The following is a 27878-nucleotide window of genomic DNA, read 5'->3' as shown; positions in this document are numbered from 1 at the left end:
TTTTAAACAATAAGTAACTTTTGGAAACCAAAAAGAGTTGAAAATTCTCCAGATAAATTTATTCATATTGCTGCCATCACAGCAGAACGTTTCTGGTTAGTTGACTCTGAAGAATTTAGTTAATTTTGCAACTTAGTTGAGGATCGAAGTTTGAGGAGCTTTTAAAAAAATGATATTACACAGTTTTACCAAAAATAGTCACATATTTCGTAATTTATTTTCCCTTGTTTCAAAAAGTCATCTCTCTTTTTTTTAAAAAAAGCGAGCTATTAGAGAAAAAATAAAATTCAAAATACCAATATGTTGTCTTTTATGTGAGGTTTAATTAGTCTATCAAAAATACCTAATAGATGAACATTTTGTTTTCGTGTTTCTCCAAAAAGGTGTTTTTGTAATTATTGCTGTCATTTCAGAAATTGGTATAACCCTTTTTTTCTAATTTTTTTTTTACTAAATATGCCGGTTGTGACCATCGATCGGTTTCACATTTTCCCACAATGAGGGGTGGCCGTTTTCTGCCATTTGCCGGCAAGATCTCTCTGATCGGTGTCCCGGTTGCTTGGTCGTGATCTCGGGGTTCTTGGCAACAGGCAAGAAGGGGACGCACCAACGCAAAAATGGATCTAATTTTAGGTTGCACCGAAAAAAGACATCTCGGAGCAGTAGCTGCTGCTGCTGCTGACTTTACTCGTATAGACCGCGCGAGTTTTGTAGGATAACTTCTCTAGAGAGATGCCATTATGCGGGAAGAATTAATGTAATATTTTGTTTTATTTTTTCGGAAAAGGGAGCTCTTTTGGTCGAAGCAAATGTTCCAATTTCGGTAGATGCAAATACGAACGGACGGAATTGATTTCCTGTATTGAACTGTGGATGGTCGATGACATAATTTAATGCTTTTTCCTCTTCCATTTTTAGTTATTCAACAACGCAGTTCTCATTCCATGGTTTTTTTTATTCCCATTTCAATTAGAACGCCTCGAACCCATTTATAAGTGTGACTTTAATTTGTGAAAAACTGACAGCAAAGGCATAAAATTCTCCCAGTAAAAGTTTGGCAAACTGGAAATTGCTCCATCGAAACCGCAACAGTAGCCTGCCCTTCCTCAAGGATTGCTTTCCTGGCAAAGGACTTGCGCACCAGGGGCCATTGCCGTCAGGACCAGACATTGTTTGGGTTCGTTGGCGCCAAAATGTTAGGACAATCCCCTTTCCTCCCTCTGGTATCCCGGATACGGATCAATGAATGGAGCAGAGGAGGATATCTTTCCCTTTTTCGCAGCATGTTAACAGTCAAAACAAAGGCTCGCCTCAGAAAGCGCCGACGATTGATAACTAGTGGTATGAAAAAGCGATAAGCGATTGATATCGAGCGGCTGATGAGTTTTTATTCCAAGGCTGGGAACGGAAATAAACCCTTTCTCTGGTTTTCTTCGGGAGTCAACGAAAGCCGTTGTTGCGTGATTCTAGGAATTTACAATGTGTCTACCATAGGCAGACGTCGCTGATTTCGATGGCGAGGTTATTGAACTCGGCTCTGATTCCTTTCTAGCCTATTCAAAGATGATTAAGGGAAGAAAATCAAACCGAAGAAAACTTGGCGTGTGATAATTTAAGAAACAAAACCGACAATCGGAAATTATCTAAAACAAGAATAACACATTCGGCGTTTCTTGCAGCCAAAAAAAACAGAAACACGACACACAGGTGTCTCAATTAAGGATGCATCTCGATGCGGTTACACCAATCCCGGCGTATCGCCTCTAGCTCTATAATGATCTTCGTCGAACGTCATTTCTGCCATGAAAGAACGGAAAAGGTACTCCCGAGTAGGATTTGGGCCTTATGACACGAGATGCTTCATATTTATTAATGCAAACCCTGCAGCAGCACTAATCATGCGCGAACGGGTTTTTTCACGGGATGGTTCACGGCTGATCACAGCTTCAATCCGAGCGTTTCGAGGCACCAGAATCTCCACCCTCTGCTCTGAGTGCCATAGTTGAACTCGCAACGAGTACTTACTAAACTGACGGGGGCAAGGAAACGTAAGGGACTTCTCCTCCGGGCATCACAGGTCTATATAATATGCTATTAGGATTTTATTAGCGCAGCGAATTTTATTGCGTACAACTTTTCCGCACCACTGCCGTGCGCAACTCGACGCGCTATTGCGCTTTTCGATGCAAGCCGAGCCGAGATTACCCGGGAGTCGTTCGGAATTGCCGGTGGGGCTAGATTATTATTAGGTCGTACAACCGCTATTCGTTCGGTAAGCCAACTAAATAGCCGAGATAGTTGCTTATGCCGATGGTTGGATGCCGGTGTGTCGAATTGGCTCCCGGTTTTTCAAAACTCAAAGGGGGGAAGGACTCGCTAAAACGGGGTAACTTACTCGCTGCCAATATAAACAGCGACCCTTCTCATTCATAAGTTTCCGACAGACATTGTGTATCCGACGGGCACACACCGGCCAGCAGCCGATCGATTCTCGCAAATGGGGAGTTCACTTTACGACCCTCAAATTGCTGCCGTCGTCGTCAAGTTTTCTTGAGTTGCAGTTTACTTAACCAGTTTAGGGGTTCGGGCCCCGGTAATCGCTGCACGAACCAGAGCTGTTTAATAATAATAATGATGATCTGTGCCAGCTCCTACTGCTGCTACTGGAACAATTGACCGGGTACCTATTTTCGTCTGCTGACATAAACATTTTATCACACGCTTATACCTTGGACATTGTAGCATTTGCACCTGATGTGACGCAGTCTCTATCATCTGGTTCTGAAGGCAATGCATAGAAGTTCATAAACTCTTCCACAAAATCTTTTCATAGAAGGGTCATCCGTGGATCAGTGGAAATACAACTGTTTTTTAAGGAGAGTCTTTTAACATCCAAAGGTCCTTCAATCATGTGATAAAGATGAGGCGGCATCCATAAATTACGTAACGCAAAAATACAATTTTTTGAACCCCTACCCCGTATGTCATTAATCGTAACGCTTCACTTCCATCTGTATCGTTGAGCCATCAACTCGTACGCCGGAGCATCGTATCGTTGCTGCGTACCTGCCCTGCAGAAACTTTTTACGTTATTTATTTGTTTCCTTACAAGTTTTTCAATAAGCACTTTTCAGTGATAAAATTATTTTCATTTTCATTTACACACATTTTTTCGGTCTTTTCACACCATGGGGAAGTAATTGGCCGGCGCGAAAGCCGGATGAAAAAGAATTGCCGAGCCTAACCTTCTACAAATTTTGTTCAAAACATTACACAATGCCGTCGTTGTCAAGCTTTTTGTCACGGCACTAAAAATTGTAGAATGAATGCCAGATGCATGCTTTGCGGCTCATTTGATCATGAAAAATTTAAATGCCTTTTTGTTTTGGTGATGATAAACCACAAACAGAATTTTTCAAGTGTGCGAATTGCGCAGGTAATCATTCCTCCCATTCCATAGACTGTCCCGTCAGGGCAAAAATTGTTGCTTCTAGGAGAAATCCCAAAGTTGTTGGAAAATTTTCTTCTCCTCCTCACAGACAAAAATTTTGACTATTAAAGGGTGATACGGTCAAAATTCGGTCAAGGGAAAACGCGTGTAAATCGGTGAAATCGTTTATTTTAAAAATCAAGTTAAATTTCTTTTTCAAGTTTAATTAGTATAAAATTCAGGAAATATATTCAGTTAGGCTTCCGCTTTTCCAAATCCGAATTGCCGGGCCTTACGCTTAACCCCTGCCATCAGATTTTGTACAGCCACCTTGTCCACCTTCTTCGCCGCAGAAAGCCAGTTTGCCATTAACTGCTGCTCGTCCTTAGCAGTTTTTTTGGTCTACTTTAGGTTCCGCTTGATAATAGCCCAGTATTTTTCAATTGGGCGGAGCTCTGGCGTGTTGGGAGGGTTCTTGTCCTTGGGAACCACCTGCACGTTTTTGGCGGCGTACCACTCCATGGCCTTTTTACCGTAATGGCAAGATGCCAAATCCGGCCAAAACAGTACAGAACAATCGTGTTTCTTCAGGAAAGGCAGCAGACGTTTATTCAAACACTCTTTCACGTAAATTTCTTGGTTGACAGTCCCGGATGCTATGAAAATGCTGCTTTTCAAGCCACAGGTACAGATGGCTTGCCAAACCAGATATTTTTTCGCAGAATTTGACAGTTTCATGTGCTTGAAAATATCTGCTACCTTTACCCTGCTTGTAGTCGGCTTTGACGTAGGTTTCGTCGTCCATTACCACGCAGTCAAACTTCGTTAGCATCGTCGTGTACAGCCTCCGGGATCGCGCTTTGGCCGTCGTATTTTGTTTATCATCGCGATTTGGAGTCACTACCTTCTTGTAAGTCGATAGTCCGGCTCGTTTTTTGGCTCGATGCACGGTTGTAGACGATACACCCAGCTAATTTGCGGCATCTCGGAGAGAGAGGTTAGGGTTTCGCTTGAAATTACCGGCAACTTTGTCGTCTCAGCGACTTCCGGTTTTCGATTTCTCCCCGATCCAGACTTCCTGGCTGTCGACAAACGTTCCCCAAACACTTTAATTACATTTGTAACGGTTGATTTGGCAACTTTTAGCGATTTTGCCAGCTTTGCGTGCGAGTAACTCGGATTTTCGCGATGCGCGAGCAAAATTTTGATACGCTGCTCTTCTTCCTTGGACGGCATTTTGACAACTGAAGAGTGAATTCCAAAATCAAAATAGGAGCAACATTCTACACACACACCTTCAAAATGAGGGGTGTTCAGGTTTTTGAATGCAAAATTGAAAGAAATACGTCAAGTTGATATTGACCTAATTTTGACCGTATCACCCTTTAAAAGGAAAACGATCGTTTTTTGTAGGTAGTTTTTGGGTATATTTGGCCATTAATTTTGCCAATCATTATGAACTACTTATCAATTTGCATCTTCCACAGATCGTCAGCCAAATTTAGAACTAGATATATATTTTTTAATTTTTTTCTCTCGTTCTTCTCCAGAACATTCTGGCGAGGCTTTTCAATGAAAAAAAACAGGGCAGGACAGGAGATCCGCCAGCTGCCGGCTAGAAAGTGCGTATTGATTTCCTTCCCAGAATTTTTCGAAATTTCACCCCGCTAATGGGTTTACCATTTTGCGCACAATTCAACCACAATATATTGTTTATTTTATCGGTGAACAGCATTTTAATCATTCAGACGATGTTTGATATGTTTTTGTCTGTGGGCGAATCAGATAGAAAAAATGACCTGCTTTATCACTTCTCCAATTGAAAGGATCGGATGGCGCTTTGTAAGATCTCATACTTTCATGGAATTAATCATTCTTACTTTTATTAGAACTTAAGCTCACTATTGATTCCTTTAGGACTTGTAGAACGATTTAAACATGAACTTTGATCGCATAGTTTATTTCCAGCTGTTTCGGCGCCTCTCAATGGGTCTTCCCTGGATTTTTCACGATCCTGCCCAGAAATGTTGGTCAATGAATTTATTCATTAGACGGTATTTCAAAAACTACTTGACAGATCGTCACAAAATTGTGCACATGTCGACATTATATTACAAGGTAGTACCATTCGAAGTTTCATCAATTTTCATCCATCCGTTCAAAAGTTATTCACAAATGAAAGTGTTGCATTTTCCTTACAATCGTGCTTCTAACAGAATCGGACACCAATTTAAAAGATAACGTTTTTTACCTATATAGGTATTCAGCATTCTGTATGGCCAGGTTTTTTAATAAATTTTTCGACTCAAGTCCGGTCCGGCCCGGATGCCGAGATATTGTAAATATTTTTAAAAAATACCCAGATTTTGCTCGGAAATTGGAACAAAAACCTGAGTTTTGTGAAAGTTTGATTCATCAAAATCAACCAATTTTTCTCCGGATGCCTTAAACATAAATTGTAAAACATATCTTTCGAAAAAAAAATTTTTCAGATGATTCTTCTTAATTTTTTCCCTTACATTTTTTCGATTGTTGTCTGGCATTTGCTCTGAATTGCTCGGTTTTTGGAATGGATAATTTCAAATCAATTACCCAGTTTTTGACAGGTTTTCAGATAAATTGTCTATAATTTCCAGGCCCGACTACGTGCAAAAATAATTCTGGAATGCTTACTTTATGTTTGTCTATGCTCTTGAGGGAAACTTGAACTTTTATCGATTGCTCAAGTAATCGAAAGTTCCAAAGAAATGACACTTGAAAGATTACTCAGCCTTTAATTAAGCATTTATAGCAATTTACTCAGGTCAAGAATAAAGTTCTTATTGAAACTTTTAAGTTTGATAGTTGATGCAACAGGATGAAAATCCCAGAAAAAAAATAGTTGATGCTCGATAGAAGACTGTTCAGCGTTTTGAATGAGACCACTATAAAAACTAAAGCGTTTATTTTATATCGACATTTGAATTATAACATTTCTCAAACTATAATTTTAATATTGCCCTTTTTGTAATGAAAATTAGAAAATTTGGATACTTGAAAAAATTAACTTTCCACAGATTATCCACCATGACCTGTGGCCAGAGATGCCAATGTTCTTGATTTTTCAGGATTTGCTTGATTTTTTAACGTCTATCCTGTTAACCTGAAAGCCTAATTTTTCCCCTATTTTTTGGCAATAAGCCTGATTTTGCCTGATTTTTTGATTTTGCAGAGAATTAAATGTTTCAATAAGCAGAACTTTGAACAGATTCGTTCAAAACTCAATAGAAATTCGTTGATTGCTCGTCGTCATTCCAACCTTGAACTCAATAACTTCAAACTCTGATGGATTAAAATCTTCTATCAATGTTTTATAACATAAACCATAAAACTTATAATTTAGATGGTTTTGGCGTCCTGAACTCGAATCTTTTGTAAGATTTTGTCTATCGCATCCAGTTTTACTGTAAGGCGTTAAAAAAATAGTTTTGAGATAAATCAATCATTTATATCTTTTTATTATTTTTTACTTTTTTGTTGAAGGCTGCAAAGACTATGACTATGACTATGACAAAGACTATGAAAAATATCTAAAATTCATGGATGGAACGCAGTGCTGTGTGCGGATTTCGGGTGAATTGTCGAGTTCATTCGAATCGCACAGGGGGCTTCGACAAGGTGATGGTCTATCCTGCATGATGTTCAACGTGACGCTAGAAGGTGTTTTCGACGAGCGGTGGGCGAAATGCGGGGCACGATTTTCAACAGATCCAGTCAACTTATCTGCTTTGCCGATGACATTGATATAGTCGACAGATCATCTGCAGCGGTGGAAGACATCTACCGCAAACTGAAACGCGAAGCAGGAAGGATTGGATTGATGATTAATACGTCCAAGACGAAGTACATGTTGGCCTGCGGATCCGAGACCGACCGAACCCGCTTGTCCAGCAATAACAAGGTCACAATCGACGGCGACGAGCTGGAGATAGTCGAAGACTTTGTCTATCTCGGCTCACTGGTGACCGCAGACAATGACACCAGCCGTGAGATCCGGAGGCGAATTATCAGCGGAAGTCGTGCCTACTATGGACTCCACAAGCAACTGCGGTCGAGAAGACTTAGCCCTCGCACGAAGTGTAACCTGTATATGACGCTCATTAGACCGGTTGTTCTCTACGGGCACGAGACATGGATATTGCTCGAGGAGGACCTGCGTACACTCGGAGTGTTCGAGCGACGAGTGTTAAGAACCATCTTTGGCGGCGTACAGGAGAACGGAGTGTGGAGGCGAAGGATGAACCACGAGCTTGCGCGACTCTATGGCGAACCCAGTATCCAGAAGGTGGTGAAGGCTGGCCGGATACGCTGGGCTGGACATGTTGCGAGAATGCCGGACGACTGTCCTGCGAAACAGGTGTTCGCTACGAATCCGGTAGGAACAAGACGAGCGGGGGCGCAACGAGCGAGGTTGTTAGACCAAGTGGAGCGTGATCTGGCGAACGTGGGGTGCCCGAGGAATTGCAGAACGGTTGCCATGGACCGAGTGAATTATAGGAATTATGTTCGTCAAGTTATGTCGTGAGACGGTATATTATGTAAATAAAAATAATCTAAAATTCATTTTGGTTTGAAATTTCATTTGAATTTCGTTTTAACAGAACGTGGAAAAATAAAAAATAAATAATATTGCCATAACTTGAAAGTCAAAATTACTGGCGATCTTCGGAAAAGTTAATTATTGCGTAAAAGAGCAGAAATTTTTCAAATAAATTTCTACCTACTTTCATAAGTCATTTCGAAAACCAGAGCTGGAAGAAAAAAATACATAAATGACTTTTGAAATTCTACCTACTTTCAAAAGTCATTTCGAAAACCAGAGCTGGTAGAAAAAAATACATAATTGCATATTTGGATTGCGCCTCCAAATTAGTCAAAACCTATTTTAAAAATTTTGGACCTCGGGAAAATTTGAATTTTTTCGCCTTGTGTTATTGCACCTTTATCTGAATCAATTTGATATTTCCAAAATATATGTGACTTTATATATAACAGTTCTCGTAAGTAAATAAAAATTCATTCAAACTAAAATATGTATTTTAGATATTGCGGAACTCCTTATAAAAAGCTTGACGTTTTACGGAAAAACATATATTTTTTCACCCAACAATCAGTCAATTGTATGATGTTCAAAATATTAAGTATAGAAACGGAATGAAGGATTGATTTGTGTTTCAAAGCCAGAAACTTAGGCAAATGTACTTTTTATCAAAATTAATTGACTAGAGGATAAATGACAGGAAAATATGACTGTCGTATGCAACCCATTCGTTCACATTTCTATACAAATCGGAATATATGTTTCAAGTTTATGAAACTGTTCTTGCGTATCTTTTTCTACGAAAACTTTTGAAATCTGTCACATTTAAGCTTAGCTTCGCGAGAAATATTATGAAGAATTCGAAAAAGGTAAATGTTCAAACAACTGCTGAATCACATATTTGAAAAGTGCTATATTTTGTCAATTAAACGTGTGATAGCTTTTAGTTCTTTGATAGGGAATATCGAGTTTAAAGGTTGAAGTGACAGTGAATTTGGGGAAAAAATGTCGGCACCCCTGCCTGTGGCTGAATTTTTGATATTTAAAAACAACAGCTTAAATAAAAATATGTAGCTTTTTCAAAATGAGCATTTCATCAAGTGAACTGGCTTGATATGGTTGAATCGTATTTATCATATCAAAAATAATTTGAACTTGTTAGTATGTCGTATGGAGAAATGCATTTTTTTTAATATGTTATAAGCACTCAGCCAAATTCATGAAAAGATTACCATTCTGATGTGTTTTTATTGCTTCTACATTTAATTTTCAAATGTATGAGCTTTCCTGTCGTTTTCACTATTTACTTCAGCATAAGGAAGCCCTCAGGCAGTACCCTTCTTGAACAAAATTTTAAAGATCGATCTTGCAATCCTAATTAACATCTTACGAGTGCTAAATTGTATCTTAATTTTATTGGGTTAAAAATTTAATATCAGAATATCTCATCATGATATACTTTTGTTTTTCTCTTCTGATCGGGTCTCTATCATCTAGTTCTGAAGGCAATGCGTAAAAGTTCATAAACATAAACTTTCCCACAATATATTTTTTTTCATTTAAGGCTCATCCAAAATGTCAAAATACAATATGTAAAAATGAAAGTGCAGAATATCGGTAGCGTATAGAGAAACCCTAAACAAAAGTAACTGCAAAGCAATTATTGATTTCAATCGTTTTTTTTATTCAATTCAGATTGTTTTGAGTAAACAGGATTTTTAATTAAATTGCTTTATAAGGGGAATATTTTAGCATCCAAAGGTTCCTCGATAATTTGATAAAGCTGAGGCGGCATACATAAATTTCGTTAACATAAAAAATTTGCAACTTTTTGTGGAGTAAATTTGAACATTCCATCGGCTCGCAACATACTTAACAGATGATTGAAATCGAACCAAACATTATAAAGTTTCTAGTTCTTATCCATCGGAGTTCAGATCTGTCCAGATTACTTTTTAGTAATTTCTCAATAATGATAACTTTCTGTTCACTTTTATTGATCGCTTTGTTACGAGTTGCTTTATGCTTGTTAACTGATAGTGTTTTTAATTTATCTTATTATGCTCAAGGAACATAACTTGTGATGCAAAAATGTTACACTTCATAATATTGGGTTTTCCAACGGTTATTTTATAATCTCTTTTTATTGATATTTTTCGGTGAGCGCAAGACGAAATAAAAATGCTGTTTTTAACGTTTTCGGCCTACTTAACTTTCGGCCGTTAAGGAAACACGCGGCAAAAAAGTTTTTTTCTGAGGATGGACGAAAGTTAAGTAGGCCGAAAACGTTAAAAACAGCATTTTTATTTCGTCTTGCGCTCACCGAAAAGTACGTGCGGTGATTAAAACTAAACTACGAAAACGGTTATTTTACGGAAATGCGAAAGTCTCTCTCAGAATCATTGAAAGGGGAAATGATCCAAACAATCTTTAATCTTGTTGAAGCTTATAGCTCTAAACTGACTTTAATCTGTTCATCATTTTAGATTTAGAAAAATTGTGATGGTACAACGTAAGGTTGCCAGATTTTTTTCAGCACAAATCCGGGCAATTTTATTCAAAAACCTGGCAAAATTCGAACATTTGATTTCAACCAAAATCCGGGCAATATCCGAGTAATTTTTGTGAAAACCTAGAAATTACTTACCAAAAATCAAGAACGAATTTTTTTTTTTCATAAAAACTCATCGACAGATTTTAATTCATATTTTAGGCTTCCAAAAAAACCTTTAATCAATGACCTTTCATCATTCATTCAAGTTAGTTTAGAAAAAAATAGTAATGATCCAAGCTAATCCGGATATATATTTTTTGCACTTTCCGTAGGGGTGAAATGAAGGTGGCAGATTTTGTTAGCATCATGGAATACCGCCGAAAATTGGAAGCAATTGTTGAGGAAGTTCATTGATTCAGAAACCAATGAGGTCAATAAGTTTTTACATGCAGAAACAAACTTTGGATTCGGATATGAAAATGAGCTATTTAAATCGTTAATCTATACAATTTTTTTTCCTTTGGTCTCCCCTTACATGATTTTTAAAGTTCTAAAGTCATTTTTTGACAATTTTTTTCGTGATAACAACAGATTTTGACGTTTTAAACGTTTTTAAGTCATTTGGCATCAAAATTAAAACATCCATTTTTCCGATTTTCTTTGGTTCACCCTGTGGTCGGTTTTCAAAATTCGATTATACATCCATCCCCCTCTCAGATGTTTACGGTATGTAAACGACACTAATTCTGCGCAGCTAACAGCGTTATTCTGGGCATTTTAAAAGATCGAAAACAATAATACCAAATTTAAAATGTAGGTCAGTTTAGTAAAATTGATGCCCTTTTTTCTTAACAAAATTAGACATATCTGTGTTAAAATAACAAAATGTGCAGAATTAGGGCCGGTCACGGTAGCTTTAAGTTTCAAAACTAAAATACGCGTCCAATTTTCAGGAAATGTTTTCAAACATCATGTTTTTCTCATTTAGCCAATCATCTGAAACTGTAACTGTAAGATGTAATTGCAGGGAATAGAGCTGTAATCTAGTACAAGTTAAGAATCAGACTTTAATTATGTTTCCATTCATTTGCTATACGAAATTTAAATATTTTAATTCACGTTACTGCGCCGTTTTCAGATTGAAGCCAGAACGAGATCGGTCAGATTTGCGTACGCGAATAAACTTAAATAAACAAATCATTCCCCGGCCCCATATCTTATCATCCACTGATGTCAATTGTAATTAGCATTTGCTGCGCGAAGCTGCTGCACCCTATCCATATCGTGCAGTTGTTGTCAGTGGACAAATAACAAGCTTGGCACTCACCTGATGCAGCGCCGTTAGCCCGTCGACATTGGCCGTGTTGATGTCGGCACCGGTTTCCAGCAACCGGGATACCTCGTCCTTATCGCCGGCCACACAGGCGGCCAGAAAGATACAGCCGCTGGAGAACTTGATCCGCCGCATCGACGGACTCTTCGGGATGCCGCTGTGTTTGTTCGTTTCCGATTCTTCCCATCGCTTTAGCTGTTCAGCCCGCTTAAACAGGGCCGACGAGCTGCGATTATCCATGGACATTGTGTAGTCGTGCTGTGTGACACAACAATCTCAACGATCGACAGACAATTTTTTTATATTCAATTATAGATCAATTTATCAACGCACTTCACTCGATCTGCACAATTATATGATTTACCATAGGGAGGCGAAACCATACCCATTCACGTTACGTTACACTCAATATTTTCGGCCTGAATTCTTCTCGGTTTTTTCTCTCTCAACTTTAAATTTTGATTCACCGCAACTCTCTTCTTCGCCTTTCCCCAAAAATTGTATCGGCACGGAGCGCTTCAAGGTGTTTCGATATCACACTGAAATTGATACGCATTCAATTAACCATTCGTAACCATCACCATAATCATCATCTTCATCATCGAAAGCGAAGGCATTATCGCGCAAAAGACAGCTTCGGCCACAATCACTGAATCCCTCTGTTGCTGCCCTCTCTATTCATCCGAATGTGTTGTTGTTTTGATGTTGTGTTGTTACAGTTGTTGTTGATATGCTGCAAGTAAAAAAAAAAGAGAAAATAATTTTAAACCACCAATCCATTTGAAAACCTTACGGAAATTTTCACAACCCTGTGCTCTCTTTAAGTTTCGGTGTAGGTAGTGGAGCTTCAGAAAAAAACAAATGGATTAGTTTCTGCGGAATACTACGGTGCATTGTTGATTTAGGTGCAACTCCCTCCGGTGAAAATCCAAAACGGAACCGAACCGATTGAAATTTAAAGCTGGGTTTTCATCTATATGAGCGCTCGCGGATCGTGCGAGTTTCGTGCTCGTAAAAATATGAATCGGCAGCTTTGCTGTCCAGGGGAAATCTTCGAGAGAAGTCTGAGAAGGAAGACACATCGGCCCAAGTCAGCTGTTTCTATGGCCCAAACAATCTAAATTTTCCGACAAAACTCCTAGTCCCGGTAGGTTCACCGAACAAAGTCATAGCTGATATAAAACAGAAATTTGTTAAGTAGTTTACATCAATGAGATACATTGTGAGAAATTGATCACAAGGGGGACTCTTTCTCCAAGAAATTCTCTGCTTCATCTGTCGTACCACATGGAAGTCATTTAGGACCGATTATCTTATTGATTTATTTTAACGATGTGGTCTTCACTCACTCCCCGACGACCCAAAGCTTTGCTTTGCTGACGACTTAAAACTAGTTTACAACGGCCAGGACGACCAACAGCTGGGAATAGTCCCAGGATCCGCAACTGGGAGCTGATAGCCCAGAAGATTACTCTCGTGCTTTATTTTTTGTGCGCTGCTGTCAGCGTACAGAAATTGATCCAAGCACAGATGACCACCAGAGCAGAAGCCACGATATGATCCAGGTCAGCCAGAAGCTGCCACTGGAATTCGAGGCCGAAAAGAGACTCTACCTCTTATCATAAAGACTCGGAGTTGACCACACAAACCTCTCCTTCTGAAGATTCGTGGCCTGACTCTCCTCTAACAACTCGAAGCCCAACCTCTTTTCTCCAGGATTCGAGGTTTGCCACCTTTGTGTCGGTCGAGAGCAGCTTATCATAGACTCACGCCTGTCACAACACACGCGAGGGACTTAACCCTTTCCTTCCCACGAGGTTTTTCACGTTTTAAAAATAGAAATATTGATTTACAGTTAAAGTTCTAGAACGAAAGATGCATAATTTAAGCCTACTTTAATGATCCATTTGATAAATTTGGGTTTTGAGGTGGATCATATGTGCTCCATTGGGAAGATAACAACACATAGGGTGCAAATGAAAAAACAGGAAATAATTGCAAAAAAACATGGAATTTCATCACTTCATTGGTCACAAACTAAAACGATCCTATTTGATGAAAAACTTCTTTGGTATACGCATCCCTCGAAAGTCTATTTATTGAAATATCTGAAATTTTCATTTTTTCCTTGAACAATTGGCCGCCATGACACTTTGCGCAAGGGAAACAAAACATGCCGTTTTTCGAGAAAATTTCGAACTTTTACAAATATTTTGAGACATGTGGTCATTTAAGCAGATGAATTAACTATCCTGAAGCGATTTTTTTTGTTGACGAAATGATTTTCTTGAGTATTGATAAGAAGCTTCCCAAGAAGAAAAGTACGTTTTGTTCCCAGTGTATCACCAGTGATCCACTTTACTTACTGAAAAATTTATATGTTTTAGTTGAAATCTAAGTAAACCATCATTTGATTCTGCTTGCATAAGCAACCTTCTGCACGTCAGTATTTTTATTTCAAGGAAATTATAAAAACTTGTCAAGTTATTGAGCAACAAATGACGACTTGATTTAAATTCGAAAAAAATCCGACTTTTTTGCAGCTTTTGATCTGCCAAGCAAAACCTAGCGAACCGATTTTCTTCAAATTTTGTGCAATGTTTCTTTACTCATATCAACACATTCGGTGAGAAAATGGTGTTGATCCAAAGCGCCCAGTTCAAATGCGAGCTGTGCAAAGTTGTGGATCACCTGTGCTACCATGGGAAGGAAAGGGTTAACGCAACGACTCGGATGATTCCCGGCGAAGACCCGGCGTCGAGAGCCACTCTACCCGTGGGTATTCCCCGATCGTGTAAAACGAGAGCAACTGTTACGGCACACATTCGGGATTTTGAACGCTACGACTCGGATGTTTCCCGACAGTGACGACATCCTACACCGACTCGAGAGGCTCGCCCGGCATCGAGAAACTCTTTACCCGTGGGTATCCCCCGACAGTTTCCTGCGAAGTCCGCTACGAGGAAGGTATAGTCTTACCCCGTTGGGATATCCTACACACGTTCGCGGCGCACCCATGACCTCCGCTACGCAGAAGTTGGTGCCTTATCTTTGTAGCTTCGATCAAGGGACCGGACGCACACTACTAGGATGCTCCCCGTCGATGGAGTCATCCTACACCTTTCGCGGACTGCCGTTGACTCCAGCTCCTCTGCAGGGCAGTCATGATCCGGGTGAACCCATCGCTGACCGCATGCCAAGTGTTGGAAGCAGTACACAAACTTTGGACAGGCAAACACCACATGTTCGGGTGTTTCCTTTGGGCAATATGGCGAAGCCACATGTCCAAACCGGTAGTGGTACGTCTTGAAGTATCCATGACTAGTCAGGAATTGCGTCATATGGAAGTCCATTTCATCGTGTCTTCTTCCGATCCAGCTCCCGATGTGCGGGATCTGTTGATGGGTCCACCTTCCTCTCGCTGAGCTGTCCCGCATCTGCTGCCAGTTGGACAGCGAGTCCTCGTTGGCGAGATCTCTTACGTTGGGCGTGTCTTTCTTGTCGTAGCAATAGACATCCTCCTCTAGCAAAACCGAGATGGGCATGACGCCCGCCACTACGCCGGCGACTTCGGAATGGTCCAGTATCCACTGATAACCCGCAGGCTCATCAGCTGCTAAACTCTGCTAAGTCTCTGCAGGTTACATTGTCTTCCTAGGGCCTGTCTCCAGGCCGCTGCTCCGTACCGCAAGATTGGCGTGGTCACGTTTGCCAGTATCCTCCTCTTACTATTGCGGATTGCAGAGGAGTTTGACATCATCCGTGTGGCATCATCTAATACACGTAGTCGACATGACTCGTTTAGCTGAGTCTGTCGTCTATCATCCCCCCTATGTACTTAATTGCGCGTTTGGACACGATGTCACACGGTCCAACTGCAATGGTACCTGTTTGGGGGGAGATCAGCACCATCTCGGTTTTGTGGTGGGTTAGGCGCAGGCACTTGGAGTGCATCCAGCTCTCCACTGCCTGGATAGCTACCTCCGCTGTTGAGGAGCCTCTCGCCAAGAGGACTACATCATCTGCAAATCCTACGAGTTCAGCTCCCGATGGGAGGCTCATTCGTAGGAGCTTGTCATACGTGATGTTCCACATGACCGGGCCGAATATTGACCCCCGTGGAACACCCGCCGAAACCTCTTGTGTTCATAAACCCTCACCGGATCAGTAGGCAATTGTGGAAGGAACTTTCCACAAGTCTATACAGATATTCATTTGGGTTAGCGACGACACAATCGCTGTCAAACTGACGCTGTTGAAGGCGTTCTTCCATACAAAGTGACCAACCTCACCTTATTGCCGACTCCAGGTCCAAGCTGGGCGACGACTACTGCCAGGAATCGAGATTGGAAGGAGATGCTTACTACGAGAGTTCATCTTGCGATATTCAGTAACGCTGCGCTGAGCGGCGTTTGGTCGTGGTTAGTTTCAATTGGTATTTTCCGATGGCTGGAAGAAGTTATTGGTGTTGAGGGAGAGCTTGATACGTCAGTTGGGATGCTATTCAACATTCTCGATCTTCGAATTGAGCAGAGGCAGGGTTGCCAATATGCCTGATTTTTCAGGATTTGCCTGATTTTTGTAAATAAGCCTGATTTTTGTGAATATGATGGAAAATGGGTAGTACGAAACTACGGAACTGCATTAAAGGCATTGGTAGAGGTCAAAATGTGGATTGACGATAAAATAAAAGGTCCTCACTTCGACCGAAATTTCGGTTAAACTATATTTATCCTGATTTTAATTACTCTTGTCCCTGAATTTTGAAAAAAAAATCGGCAACCCTGAGCTGAGGTGTTGAAACTCATGATTAGGCAATTCGCGTATTGACGGTCTTTGGTGGAACTAGCAATCACAAGGGTAAAGTGTAGCTTTGTAAGGACCTTACTGAGATAGCAAATAAAGATTAACTCTATTCAACCACTGAAATCTGTGTTGAATCTTTCATTCAACGTTTTAAGTTAATCGGTACGCAATCATGACAAATACTTCAACGTTTTTTAAAGCGTGGTATTTTGGTATTTTCACATCAATTTGACAAGTTTTAAGAAAAATTTTGTACGAAAGTTTTAAACGTATTTCCAAGAAATTTTACTTTGAAAAAAAATCATTTTATCGGGTTTTAGCTTGACGTTAACGAATTTCTACGAAAACTTACTTTTTTACCATCTTGCCGGTTTCAATCGAGCCTTTAAAAGTATTAATAAATTATGAAATCCTTAGTTTCGATGGGGTTTGCAGGAAATTGAATTCTTTTTGATTTATAAGAACCCGGAACAATTTTCTATTCAGAGAAATAGAGATTTGTAAAGGTTTTTAAGATTGCGTTCTTTATTTTATCCATGCGAAAACCGCAAAAACTGACTACGCTTAAGTCTAGCGTAACATTTCATAAGGGCGAAAGGACCAAAGGACCAAAGGAAAGGAATCCAAATTTTAAATAGGATTAGATTTGATGTTCCGAAATTTCAAACGCGTTTATGCTCATTTGGATCAGGAATGATGAAAAATGTTTTCAAATTTTCGGACGACCCCTGCTGAAGGGGGTCGTCCATACAAGACAAATATTGTTTTCGCGATATTGACGTTGCTTTTCGTCGGATTGTGTTGAAAATTTGCACATGGGGGTTTTGAATGACGAGCAGGTCCGTCTTTTTCCACCGGAAGGCCAAATCGAAACAATCAGCAGCAGCAGCCTTAAAAATCTGCGCTTCTAAAGCCAATTCCGTCTTATTCCACCGGAAGGCCAAATCAAAACAATCAGCAGTAGCAGCCTTGAAAATCTGCGCTTCTAAAGCCAATCCGTCTTTTTCCACCGGCAGGCCAAATCAAAACAATCAGCAGCAGCAGCCTTAAAAATCTGCGCTTCTAAACACAATTCCATCTTATTCCATCGGAAGGCCAAATCAAAACAATCAGCAGCAGCAGCCCTAAAACTCTGCGCTTCTAAAGCCAATTCCGTCTTATTCCGCCGAAGGTCAAATCAAAACAATCAGCAGTAGCAATCTTAAAAATCTGCGCTTCTAAAGCCAATTCCGTTTTTTTCCATCGGAAGGCCAAATCGAAACAATCAGCAGCAGCAGCCTTAAAAATATGCGCTTCTGAAGCCAATTTCGTCTTACTCCACCGGAAGGCCAAATCAAAACAATCAGCAGTAGCAGCCATAAAAATCTGCGCTTCTAAAGCTAATCCGTCTTTTTCCACCGGAAGGCGAAATCGAAACAATCAGCAGCAGCAGCAGCCTCAAAAATCTGCGCTTCTAAAGCCAATTCCGTCTTATTCCACCGGAAGGCCAAATTAAAACAATGAGCAGCGGCAGCCTTAAAAATATGCGCTTCTGAAGCCAATTTCGTCTTACTCTTCCGGAAGGCCAAATCAAAACAATCAGCAGTAGCAGCCTTAAAAATCTGCGCTTCTAAAGCTAATCCGTCTTATTCCATCAGAAGGCCAAACCAAAACAATCAGCAGCAGCAGCCTTAAAAATCTGAGCTTCTAAAGCCAATCCGTCTTTTTCCACCGGAAGGCCAAATCGAAACATCAGCAGCGGCAGTCTTAAAAATCTGCACTTCTAAAGCCAGTCCGTCTTTTTCCACCGGAAGGCCAAAACGAAACAATCAGCAGCCTTAAAAATCTGCGCTTCTAAAGCCAATTCCGTCTTATTCCATCGGAAGGCCAAATCAACACACACAATAAGAAGCAGTAGCCTTACAAATCTTTACTTTCCAAGCCAATTCCGTCTGTATTCACCGGTAGGCCAAATTAAAAAATCTGTGCTTCTAAAGCCAATTTCGTCTTATTCCACCCGAAGGTCAAATCAAAACAATCAGCAGTAGCAGCCTTCAAAATCTTCGCTTCTAAAGCCAATTCCGTCTTATTCCACTGGAAGGCCAAAACAAAACAATCAGCAGCATCAGCCTTAAAAATCTGCGCTTTTAAAGCTAATCCGTCTTTTTCCACCGGAAGGCCAAACCAAAACAATCAGCAGCAGCAGCCTTAAAAATCTGCGCTTCTTAAGCTAATTCGTCTTTTTCCACCGGAAGGCCAAATCGAAACAATCAGCTGCAGCGTCCCTAAAAAATCTGCGCTTCTAAAGCCAATTCCATCTTATTCCACCGGAAGGCCAAATCAAAACAATCAGCAGCAACAGACTTAAAAATCTGCGCTTCTAAAGCCAATTCCGTCTTATTCCAAAAGAAGACCGAATCAAAGCTATCAGCAGCAGCAGCCTTAAAAATCTGCGCTTTTAAAGCCAATCCGTCTTTTTCCACCGAAAGGCCAAATCAAAACAATCAGCAGCAGCAGCCCTAAATAATCTGCGCTTCTAAAGCCAATCCGTCTTATTCCACTGGAAGGCCAAATCGAAACAATCAGCAGCGGCAGCCTTAAAAATCTGCGCTTCTAAAGCCAATCCGTATTATTCCACCGCAAGGCCAAACCAAAACAATCAGCAGCGGCAGCCTTAAAAATCAGCGCTTCTAAAGCCAATCCGTCTTTTTCCACCGAAAGGCCAAACTAAAACAATCAGCAGCAGCAGCCCAAAAAAATCTTCGCTTCTAAAGCCAATTCCGTCTTTTTCCACCCGAAGGCCAATTCGAAACAATCAGCAGCGGCAGCCTTAAAAATCTGCGCTTCTAAAGCCAATCCGTCTTTTTCCACCGAAAGGCCAAATCGAAACAATCAGCAGCAGCAGCCTTAAAAATCTGCGCTTCTAAAGCCAATTCCGTCTTTCGTCGGGTGAAATATTTGTCTCAAAAACAAAGGGTGATTCATTCAAATTCAGGCTTTAAGGCTTATTCATGAAAGCATTCGGCCAATGAAGAAAAAAGTTTTTAATGAAAAGCTACTATTTCTTTTTTTTTAAACATTACTGTCATAGTAAAATAACTATAACTTCTTCAATTTTCAACCGATTTTTAGTAAATAACTACTTGATTTTTTTTAATTGACATATTATGCCTATTCAAAATTTCTAAAAACAAAACATTGCTCAAAAAATGCATTTTGTTATCATTCTTTCTATCATAAGATTACTATTATCAACAATACTGTTGATCATTAGAAAAAATGATTTAGATGATCGATAGCAAATCTATTCACCTTTATTATGCAGATACAGATTTCAAATTATTCTTATGAAGTCCTAGATATGTGAATCTAAATACAAGTATTTCATTTATTTTTTCAAAATTTTCTTATTTAAAGCATGAATCAAAAACTGTTCTACTGAGATTTTTTTTAAATATCATTTTCGCCCGATTTCACATTAAACATTCTTCAGTTTACTTAGTTAAAATGCTGTAAACTAGTGTAATTTAACAAGGTTTATTATTATAATTTGATCAAAATAAAAAATCGGGCCAATTAAAAATGTTGTAATTTTTTGTAATTTTTATAAATTAATCCGAAATTTACCGGACAGATAGCTCTTCAGCTAGAACCAAATAATCCGAGAAACATAAGATTATTTTGACCAGTCGGTCCTCGGCAGAGAATTGTGGTTGTACCCGAGTGCTGGTGAGTGTTGTGTTCGAATCGAGAAAACCTGCGCGACCTGCGCCACGGCATTAAACTTCCATCCATCCATCCGCACAGGCCAGCCAGCACACGCACACACCGGTGCAACCAGGCAGGGGCCTTTCACGATACCAATACTTTCAGCTCGGCTTCGACTAGTAGAAGCGGCAGGCAGGGCAGAGATTGACGTCGTCTTCTCCGCCCGGCCTCCTCGATATGGGGTTTGCTTTCGCCCAACCGATGGATTCCTCCCAACCCTCGATCATCGATTCTCTTCTCACGGCCATGTCGTCGTGATGTTACGTATATCTTATTCTTCGATATACGCGCGAGACCCTCTACTATGTACGTTTATTTTTTCATTTTATACGGGAGAAAATTAAGACTGATCCGATATGGAGGAATAAAAGCAAAAAGAGAACGGGGGACAAGAAGAAACCCACCAAGGAAAGAACAATCTTAAACCGGATCATTTTTCAAGGACTGGGTCCAAAACGTTCGTTCGTTCATGGGCAGGATTTGTTGGGTGGGAAAAAGGGAGGCTTTTGGATCACTCTGTGTCGGAGTATGTGGAGCTTTCGATGTTCCCGGCAGATCGATCTCTCAGTTAAAGTTCCACCCTCGATCTTCTTTTTCTTCGCATCTATTCGCAACTTAAATGCACTTATTTGGAAGCAATCATTCAGCTCTGGTTTTACGTTTTTCGCTCTGCAAGGTCTGATTTTATTCTTGAGACAAGGCCAAAAATCGAGAGCATATAATATCCAAATCCAAACAAGGGACCAATAATTTCAACTTTCTCCAAACTGCGATGCTTCCCCCAGATCTCCCATGATAATAATCCAATAGAATCAAAACTTCCCGTACCTTAAAAGCCTGAGCCAGGGGTATTCCGTCCTTCTTGAGGAACCAGATTAATCCGAGAACAAACTGCACTTCTTCCCAATATCGGTAGCAATCCAAGCAAGCAGAGTATTGTGTATTTTGCTTCCTAAACCACAGTCGGCTGTGTCAGCCCGATGAACTGGATTCTGCTGTGGGGCTCCTCGTAAGGAGCAGCTGCACACACAAAGTCGGAACCAACAAAGCAAAAAAAGAAAAATACTAGGGAGAAATAAATTTTCACGCACTTCGCGATTCTTCGTCGTACACGTTCACTATTCACTTTTGCACACAAAAATATACTATTTCGAACGGCAGCAGAGCAGAGAGCTCACTGCTTCTTGCTGCTTACAAATGGGCAAGGAAAATTTTCACATCCAACAACGCAGAGGAAAAACTCGCGATACGCGCTGGGCTGAGCTGAGCTGTGCTGTGTGAAACTCGGCAATGACACGGGGGAACCAGCGAAAAAAAAAACAAAAACACACAGTAGCAAAGAAGTTCAGTTCAGTTTTTCGTTCCGTCCGCACCACGACGATCCGCGGACACTTTCTTTACTTTACTGCTCAATTCACTCACTACTTCAACAAACAACGGGGCAAAGTTTCTTCGCTATACCTTCTACCAGCTAAATATACGTGGGTTCGCGTTCGACGGGCAAAAAAATCCGGAGAATTCCGTTGCTGCTGCTGCTGCTACGGGGCAGTGTTTGCGCACGGGAATCTACAAGACGAATATGGCCACTCGTCCGTCTTCGCTTTTCGAATCGAAACTCCCTTTTGGCTGGCTGGCGAAAAAGAGATCTCTCGCAATGCACGCGGCGTTGTTGGGTGAATTTTTGGTTCGTTTTCTACCCAGTTGGGTAGTGGAAACACGCGCCAAGCGTATTCGAACTTTTTACACATTCTTGACAAACTAAACAGAAGGAGTTGAACAAAATTTGTTAGTTAAATTTAATAAGATTTTTTGTTGCTGTTTTTATTTATGGCCCTTTTCCACCTTTTTGCATTTAAAATAAGATTCTGAAATATGAATTTGAAATCTGAATCTAAAATTCGAATTTGAAAACCGGAATCATAAATCTGAATCTGAATTTGAAATCTGAATCTGAATTTGAAATCTGAATTTGAAATCTGAATCTGAAATCTGAATCTGAATCTGAATCTGAAACCTGAATCTGAATCTGAAATCTGAATCTGAATCTGAAATCTGAATCTGAAATCTGAATCTGAAATCTGAATCTGAAATCTGAATCTGAAATCTGAATCTGAAATCTGAATCTGAAATCTGAATTTGAAATCTGAATCTGAAATCTGAATCTGAAATCTAAATCTGAATTCTGAATCTGAAATCTAAATCTGAATCTGAAATCTGAATCTGAAATCTGAATCTGAAATCTGAATCTGAAATCTGTATCTGAAATCTGAATCTGAAATCTGAATCTGAAATCTGAATCTGAAATCTGAATCTGAAATCTTAAATCTGAATCTGAAATCTGAGTCTGAAATCTGAGTCTGAAATCTGAGTCTGAAATCAGAATCTAAAATTTGAATCTGAAAAAAAAATTAAAAAAAAAATTGTTAAATCGGAATCTGAAATCTCAATCTGAAATCTGAATCTGAAATTTAAAAAAAAAAATAACAAAAAAGATAAACAGAAAAAAATTTGAAATCTGTATCTAAAATTTGAATCTGAAATCTGAATCTGAAATCTTTTTTTTTTTTTTTTTTTTTTTTGTGGCGTTTAAATAGCTGTGAGAAGCTGACGCTGAAAAGGAAATGTGGGTAGAGGGGTTGAAATCTGAATCTGAAATCTGAATCTGAAATCTGAATCTGAATCTGAATCTGAAATCTGAATCTGAAATCTGAATCTGAAATCTGAATTTGAAATCCGAATCTGAAATCTGAATCTGACAAAAACTTGACAAACGACAAAAGTTATAAAAACTACAAAAATGAAAACACGCTAAAACAACACGTAAGAAAAATGACAAGAATAATAAAAATAACAAACGTGACCAAAACCACAAAATGACAAAAATTGCGTGGTTAAATTTCAAAAATTACCAAACTAGCTAAGACTTTAACGACATACATAAATGACAAAAATGACTAGAATAATTGAAAAAAAAAACTGACAAAAATAACAATAATGACAAAAAAAAAGTGACAACGACGAGAATGACAGTAATACTTAAAAGGCGAAAAGAAAACAGAAATATCAACATTGAAAAAAATCGCAAAAAACGAAAATGACAAAAATAATATAAAAAAGATCAAACTGACAAAAACGAAAAAAATTACATAAATTCAAAAATAACAAAAATAGCGAAAATGGAAAACATGACGTCCATGACGAAAATGACAGAAAAGACAAAAATAATGAGGATTACAAAAATCACATTAGTGACAAAAATTAAAATAATTATGGAAATAAAAAACAATAAAATGAACCAAAAAAAACGATTCAACATAAGCATAATGCGTAAATTATAAAAAAAAGCAAAAATAAGATGAACCAAAAAATTTACAAAAACGATAAAAATATTCAAAATTTTAAAAATGACGAAAAACAACAACAATGACTTAAATAACAGAAACGACTCAAACAACCAAAACACAAATATACTGATAAAAAAAGGAAAATAAACAACGTTTTGACACAAATGACAAAATTTATACAATTTAAATATTCATTTTTTATTACTTTTGTATTTTTTTCAACTAATCGTGTTTTATAGTGTTATTTTTAATTGGGAGCTTTAGTGAAATTTATGAATTTTTCAACGTTTTTGAATGTTTTAAAATTTTTGAAAAGCGCGATGTTTGATATTTCCCGAAATTCTGTATACATATATGCATTAACACTTTTTGTCAATTGGCAGTTTTGATAGGACATTTGGTATCTAATTTTTTGGCATATCTTATCAACGCTATTTGTAATTTGTTTTACGAGGTTTCTGAGAGCTCTCTGGAGCCACTTAAGGACCCAGATTCAGATATTCTTAATTGAACTTTGCCACTGATGGATCTCTTTCAAAGACAAGAATAATAATCTCAAATTTGATATCGAGTATTATTTTAAATGTTCGATTTTGAATAACTTTTTTTTCACGAAATTACGCGATTTTGATTCGAAAGTACAACTATTTTCATACAGGAAAACGATCTTGGCTTGGCTTGTCGAATTTCACCGCCCAAATTTAGTATATGGATTTCAACTCTTTCTTTCAGAAGTTGGAACCAAAATAAAATAATATTCCATGTTTACTATCAGCAAAGATTTCTAGAGTTTGTTTTGATTAGGTCGTATGAACCATTATAAACAAAATATTTGCTGCAAACGATTGATAAACATGTATTTTATCTTTGGTGAAATATAGGTTTCATTTTATCATTAAAACTTTTACACAATGAGTTGAATTTAGGACGTATAATTTTAATTTTAAGTTCAACTTTTCAAAACCAACTAAATAGACTGTTTTTAAATAACCGTGAGCAACCGATGTTGCAGCGTGTGCAAGTATTAGTGCAAATCAACGATTTCTTTGTGTTGGTAAATGCCAGTTTTTGTTTTTTTGTTCAATTTCTTTCAAATGTCAGAATATTCCCTTTGACGAGGGGCTTGCAAAAGTTAAACAAGAGGTAACATTCGTAAATGTTGTATAAAAAGATTAATTTAGCGTAAATTTATTGTTTAGGTATTCTACCATGGGTGCACAAATTCACTGCAGTTTGGTTAACTGTTGTGAAATGAATGTGGCGCTTATGTGTAAAAAAAAGAATAAATCGCTTTCACAGGCATTTCTATTTTTTTTTTCATTTTCAGTATTATGAATCTACGGCAAGTATTTCGTATGCTGAGAAATTTAATCAGAAAAATAATATAACAACCGAAACTCCAAGAGTAATTTCTTTCCTTGCAACAGTGAAACCCCACAACTTTTGGTATAAGTTATTTAATTTAGTGATACAACGAAAAACTAAAAAGAGAGAAAAGCACACATTTACACAAAAAAAATTTACCTTCAGTGATTAGTCTAGCGCTCCCTTCTGATTGGTGGTGGTGCTTCGATAACTCGTCCATTCCGATTGTCACAACACTGATTTTGTTCGGTACCCTTCACTCGAATTAATCCTCGAAAGTTAACCGCCCGGGCCCGTGGTTTTTCATATACCTTCGGTAAGCTTTGTACCTTGGGTTATCGGCCATCTGCCGTTTCATTTCCTCCTCCTGTTCGTGCTTCCACTGGTCGTAGTTGGGCTTTTGCCATAGCTCGCGCCTAAGGTATTCGTCAATTTTGTCCGGTTCGACGGCTCGGAATTGGTGCACTCCCAATTTCATGTTTTTCCTGATGAGGTATAGTTTTTCCTCTTCGCCGTAGGGTTGCTTGAGGATGTAGAACTTGTAAACCCAAGCAAGGTTCCATTTGATCCATTTGAAGAGTGTGTAGGGAAAAATGATGATTTGCACCCACAGAATGTCGGTTATTTGAGGCTTTGCGTAAGCACCCTGAATGTCCAAGTTTTCCTCGATGACTCGACGAATGTTTCGCTCGGATTCTTCTTTCTGTTCGGCTTTCGATAGTTTGGAACGGCCTTTGTTACTGCCACCGGAGGAAGTTCCATTGGGTTGAGATTGTTTAAGGATTTCCATTGCTTTGTTTCGGTATTTTGGTACGGTCATGAAATACTTGATAGCCTCCTCGTAGCGTTGTTTCCGGGAAAAGTACTGAACCAGTGAGATGATTGAGATACACGAAAGGACTACGATGCGTACGTCGACCTAGAAAATTAATTTTCATATTAATATTCCAATTGACCAATTGAAGTTTCAATGCTAAATTTTACATTTAAATCGCCCAAATAAAAATTCTAAATTCAGATGCAAACTCCTTATCTTAATTCGACTCTCAAGCTTAATTATAAAAAAAACGATTCTTGTTGCATGCCGAATTATTGAGAATTCATAGTCTCGCTTCGCCACTCTTAGCCTTATCTTTGTCTGATAAGAGTAATGCATTTTGGCCAAACTCACCTTGGTCCTCCTCCTATAATACCGATAGTAGTGCGAATAGTACGCATCCGGATTGTCCAACATATAATTGTAATCATTTCGAGATTCTTCATCCCGCAGGATCTCATAAGCCCGGGCAATCCGTTTGAAATCTTCCTCGGCTTCCTGTTTGGCCCTTTCTCCTTGGTGCAAATCCGGATGATACTTCTTAGCTAGCTGTCGGTAGGCTCGGGAGATTTCCTGTTTCGTAGATTCCCGCGTTACGTCCAGCACCTCGTAGCAATTTTCCTTGCCACAGTACAGACCCTCGATGAGCCGATAAGCGCTGACGGTTCCAATCATTTGGCAGAGGCACAAAACGGCCACCGCCACAAATGTGCCAGCTAGTCGCGGATTCATTTCCGGTCACTGATTCAAATCTTCACAGAGACATAATTGATAAAAGCAATCTAAACGAAATACTTTCACTATTATTTCGACTGTATATGGGATGCTGACGAATCTCGCATCAACAGAAGACACCGCGACGCAAGTCCCGTTAGGTTGAGGATGGGACTTTTGGAATTTCTTGCTGCTGCTAGCTCTCCTTCTTTTGACAGCTGATTGCGTTGCCCGGTTGGCTTTTTCGTCCGGCTGCTGCACGCTCATTTTTATCTAACCATTAATGTTTATAGAATAACCATTTTATTGTTTTTGATGACAAACTTTCAATATGGTTATTTTTTAAGAATTTTTCTGGGAAGAAATTTAACCATTTTGATAGTTCTCAAGCATTAACCACAAAATGGTTGAAAAAATGGTATTTCTTTATCGCCATTTTGGAAATTATTGCTTTTGCAGCCGGGTGCGTTTTTCGGAAGAAAAAAATAAACGAATTTAGGAATTAATCCATTTTGTATTGCTAGAAGTGAAAATTATACGGCAAATGTTTCTTGCTGAAGGTAAGTCCTTAATGAATAATATGCGAGATACTCGAAATTAATGCGAATTATTTGATCCCCAATAGGATGCTGAAATTGCGGGTCTTCCGGGTCATTTTCCTTACCCTCCGGAAAGCAGAATCCGATCGAACTGTCCATAAAACACCGGCCGTGCAGGAGCTTCTTTGCTGTCGGTAGCTCGAAATGTCTGGGCGAGGCCCTCATCAACAACACAATCAATTTCCAAATCAACAGCAGGAGCAGCTACAGATTTCCGGATGATACAACGGCAGCTTGCAGCTGAATCAGAAGAGAGGTCAATTGTTGTCACAGGGCCATCAGCATTCCGGGGGAATCGTAACGCAGGTGACGAAGGATTCTTGAGGGATCGATGACGAAATGACCCGAATCGGGCAGGAAGAGGAGGAGGTGGTGCAGTTAATCATCGGAAGAATGACTATCGTGACCGGAGAAGTATAAGGCTTTGCAAAAATGCCATTATACTTATTTTTATTTGTGAATCATGTAATAAATAAGAATATTTAATTGAAAAACTCTGATTTTTATTAAAAATTTGATGAGAAATCCTCATGGATCTAAAAAAGTAGCTCATTTCAATTTCGGTTGTAAAATAACCATTTTTCAACTTCACCTCCAGAATCCCATTCGGTTGAAAAATAACCATATTCGAACTTCTCCCCTAGAAGTCA

General features: G+C 39.1%; 2 protein-coding genes across 15 annotated transcripts in view; both read right to left on the bottom strand.

Moving 5' to 3' along the window:
• The window catches only part of LOC129757385 (protein phosphatase 1 regulatory subunit 12A), a 211625-nt gene extending 189623 nt beyond the window's left edge, over positions 1-22002 (bottom strand). For 6 of the 14 annotated variants that reach the window (XR_008739677.1, XR_008739680.1, XR_008739678.1 and 3 more), the window contains exons 1-2: positions 21218-22001; positions 11831-12569 (exon numbers count right to left, since the gene is read on the bottom strand). Coding sequence is in view for 1 of the 14 variants with exons in the window: in XM_055754594.1 (XP_055610569.1) it covers positions 11831-12082 (252 nt within the window). In the remaining 13 variants the exon portion in view is untranslated. Of the gene's footprint in view, positions 1-11830; positions 12570-21217 lie in introns of all 14 variants that reach the window. The other 8 variants (XR_008739684.1, XR_008739687.1, XR_008739685.1 and 5 more) reach the window with 4 other exon arrangements.
• A 3172-nt stretch (positions 22003-25174) lies between these two features.
• On the bottom strand, positions 25175-26875 carry LOC129757395 (dnaJ homolog subfamily C member 25 homolog). Its single transcript, XM_055754609.1, has 2 exons — positions 26270-26875; positions 25175-26017 (listed from the first exon to the last, which is right to left on the bottom strand). The coding sequence occupies exons 1-2, from the start codon at positions 26645-26647 to the stop codon at positions 25364-25366; spliced, it is 1032 nt and encodes a 343-aa protein (XP_055610584.1). The 5' UTR covers positions 26648-26875; the 3' UTR covers positions 25175-25363.
• Between the last annotated feature and the right edge of the window lie 1003 nt (positions 26876-27878).

Source organism: Uranotaenia lowii, chromosome 3, assembly GCF_029784155.1.
Source record: "Uranotaenia lowii strain MFRU-FL chromosome 3, ASM2978415v1, whole genome shotgun sequence".
NCBI classification, from domain to species: domain Eukaryota; kingdom Metazoa; phylum Arthropoda; class Insecta; order Diptera; family Culicidae; genus Uranotaenia; species Uranotaenia lowii.
The sequence above is the reverse complement of the archived record's forward strand: the minus strand, read 5'-3'. Positions and strand labels throughout refer to the sequence as shown.

What these genes read in the sequence shown, in the direction of transcription:
- LOC129757395 (XM_055754609.1), bottom strand. Translation starts at nt 26,647, where the DNA reads ATGAATCCGCGACTAGCTGGCACATTTGTGGCGGTGGCCGTTTTGTGC. An exon ending in ATTATAGGAGGAGGACCAAG is followed by an intron (nt 26,018 to 26,269) that starts GTGAGTTTGGCC and finishes TTAATTTTCTAG; the next exon opens with GTCGACGTACGCATCGTAGT.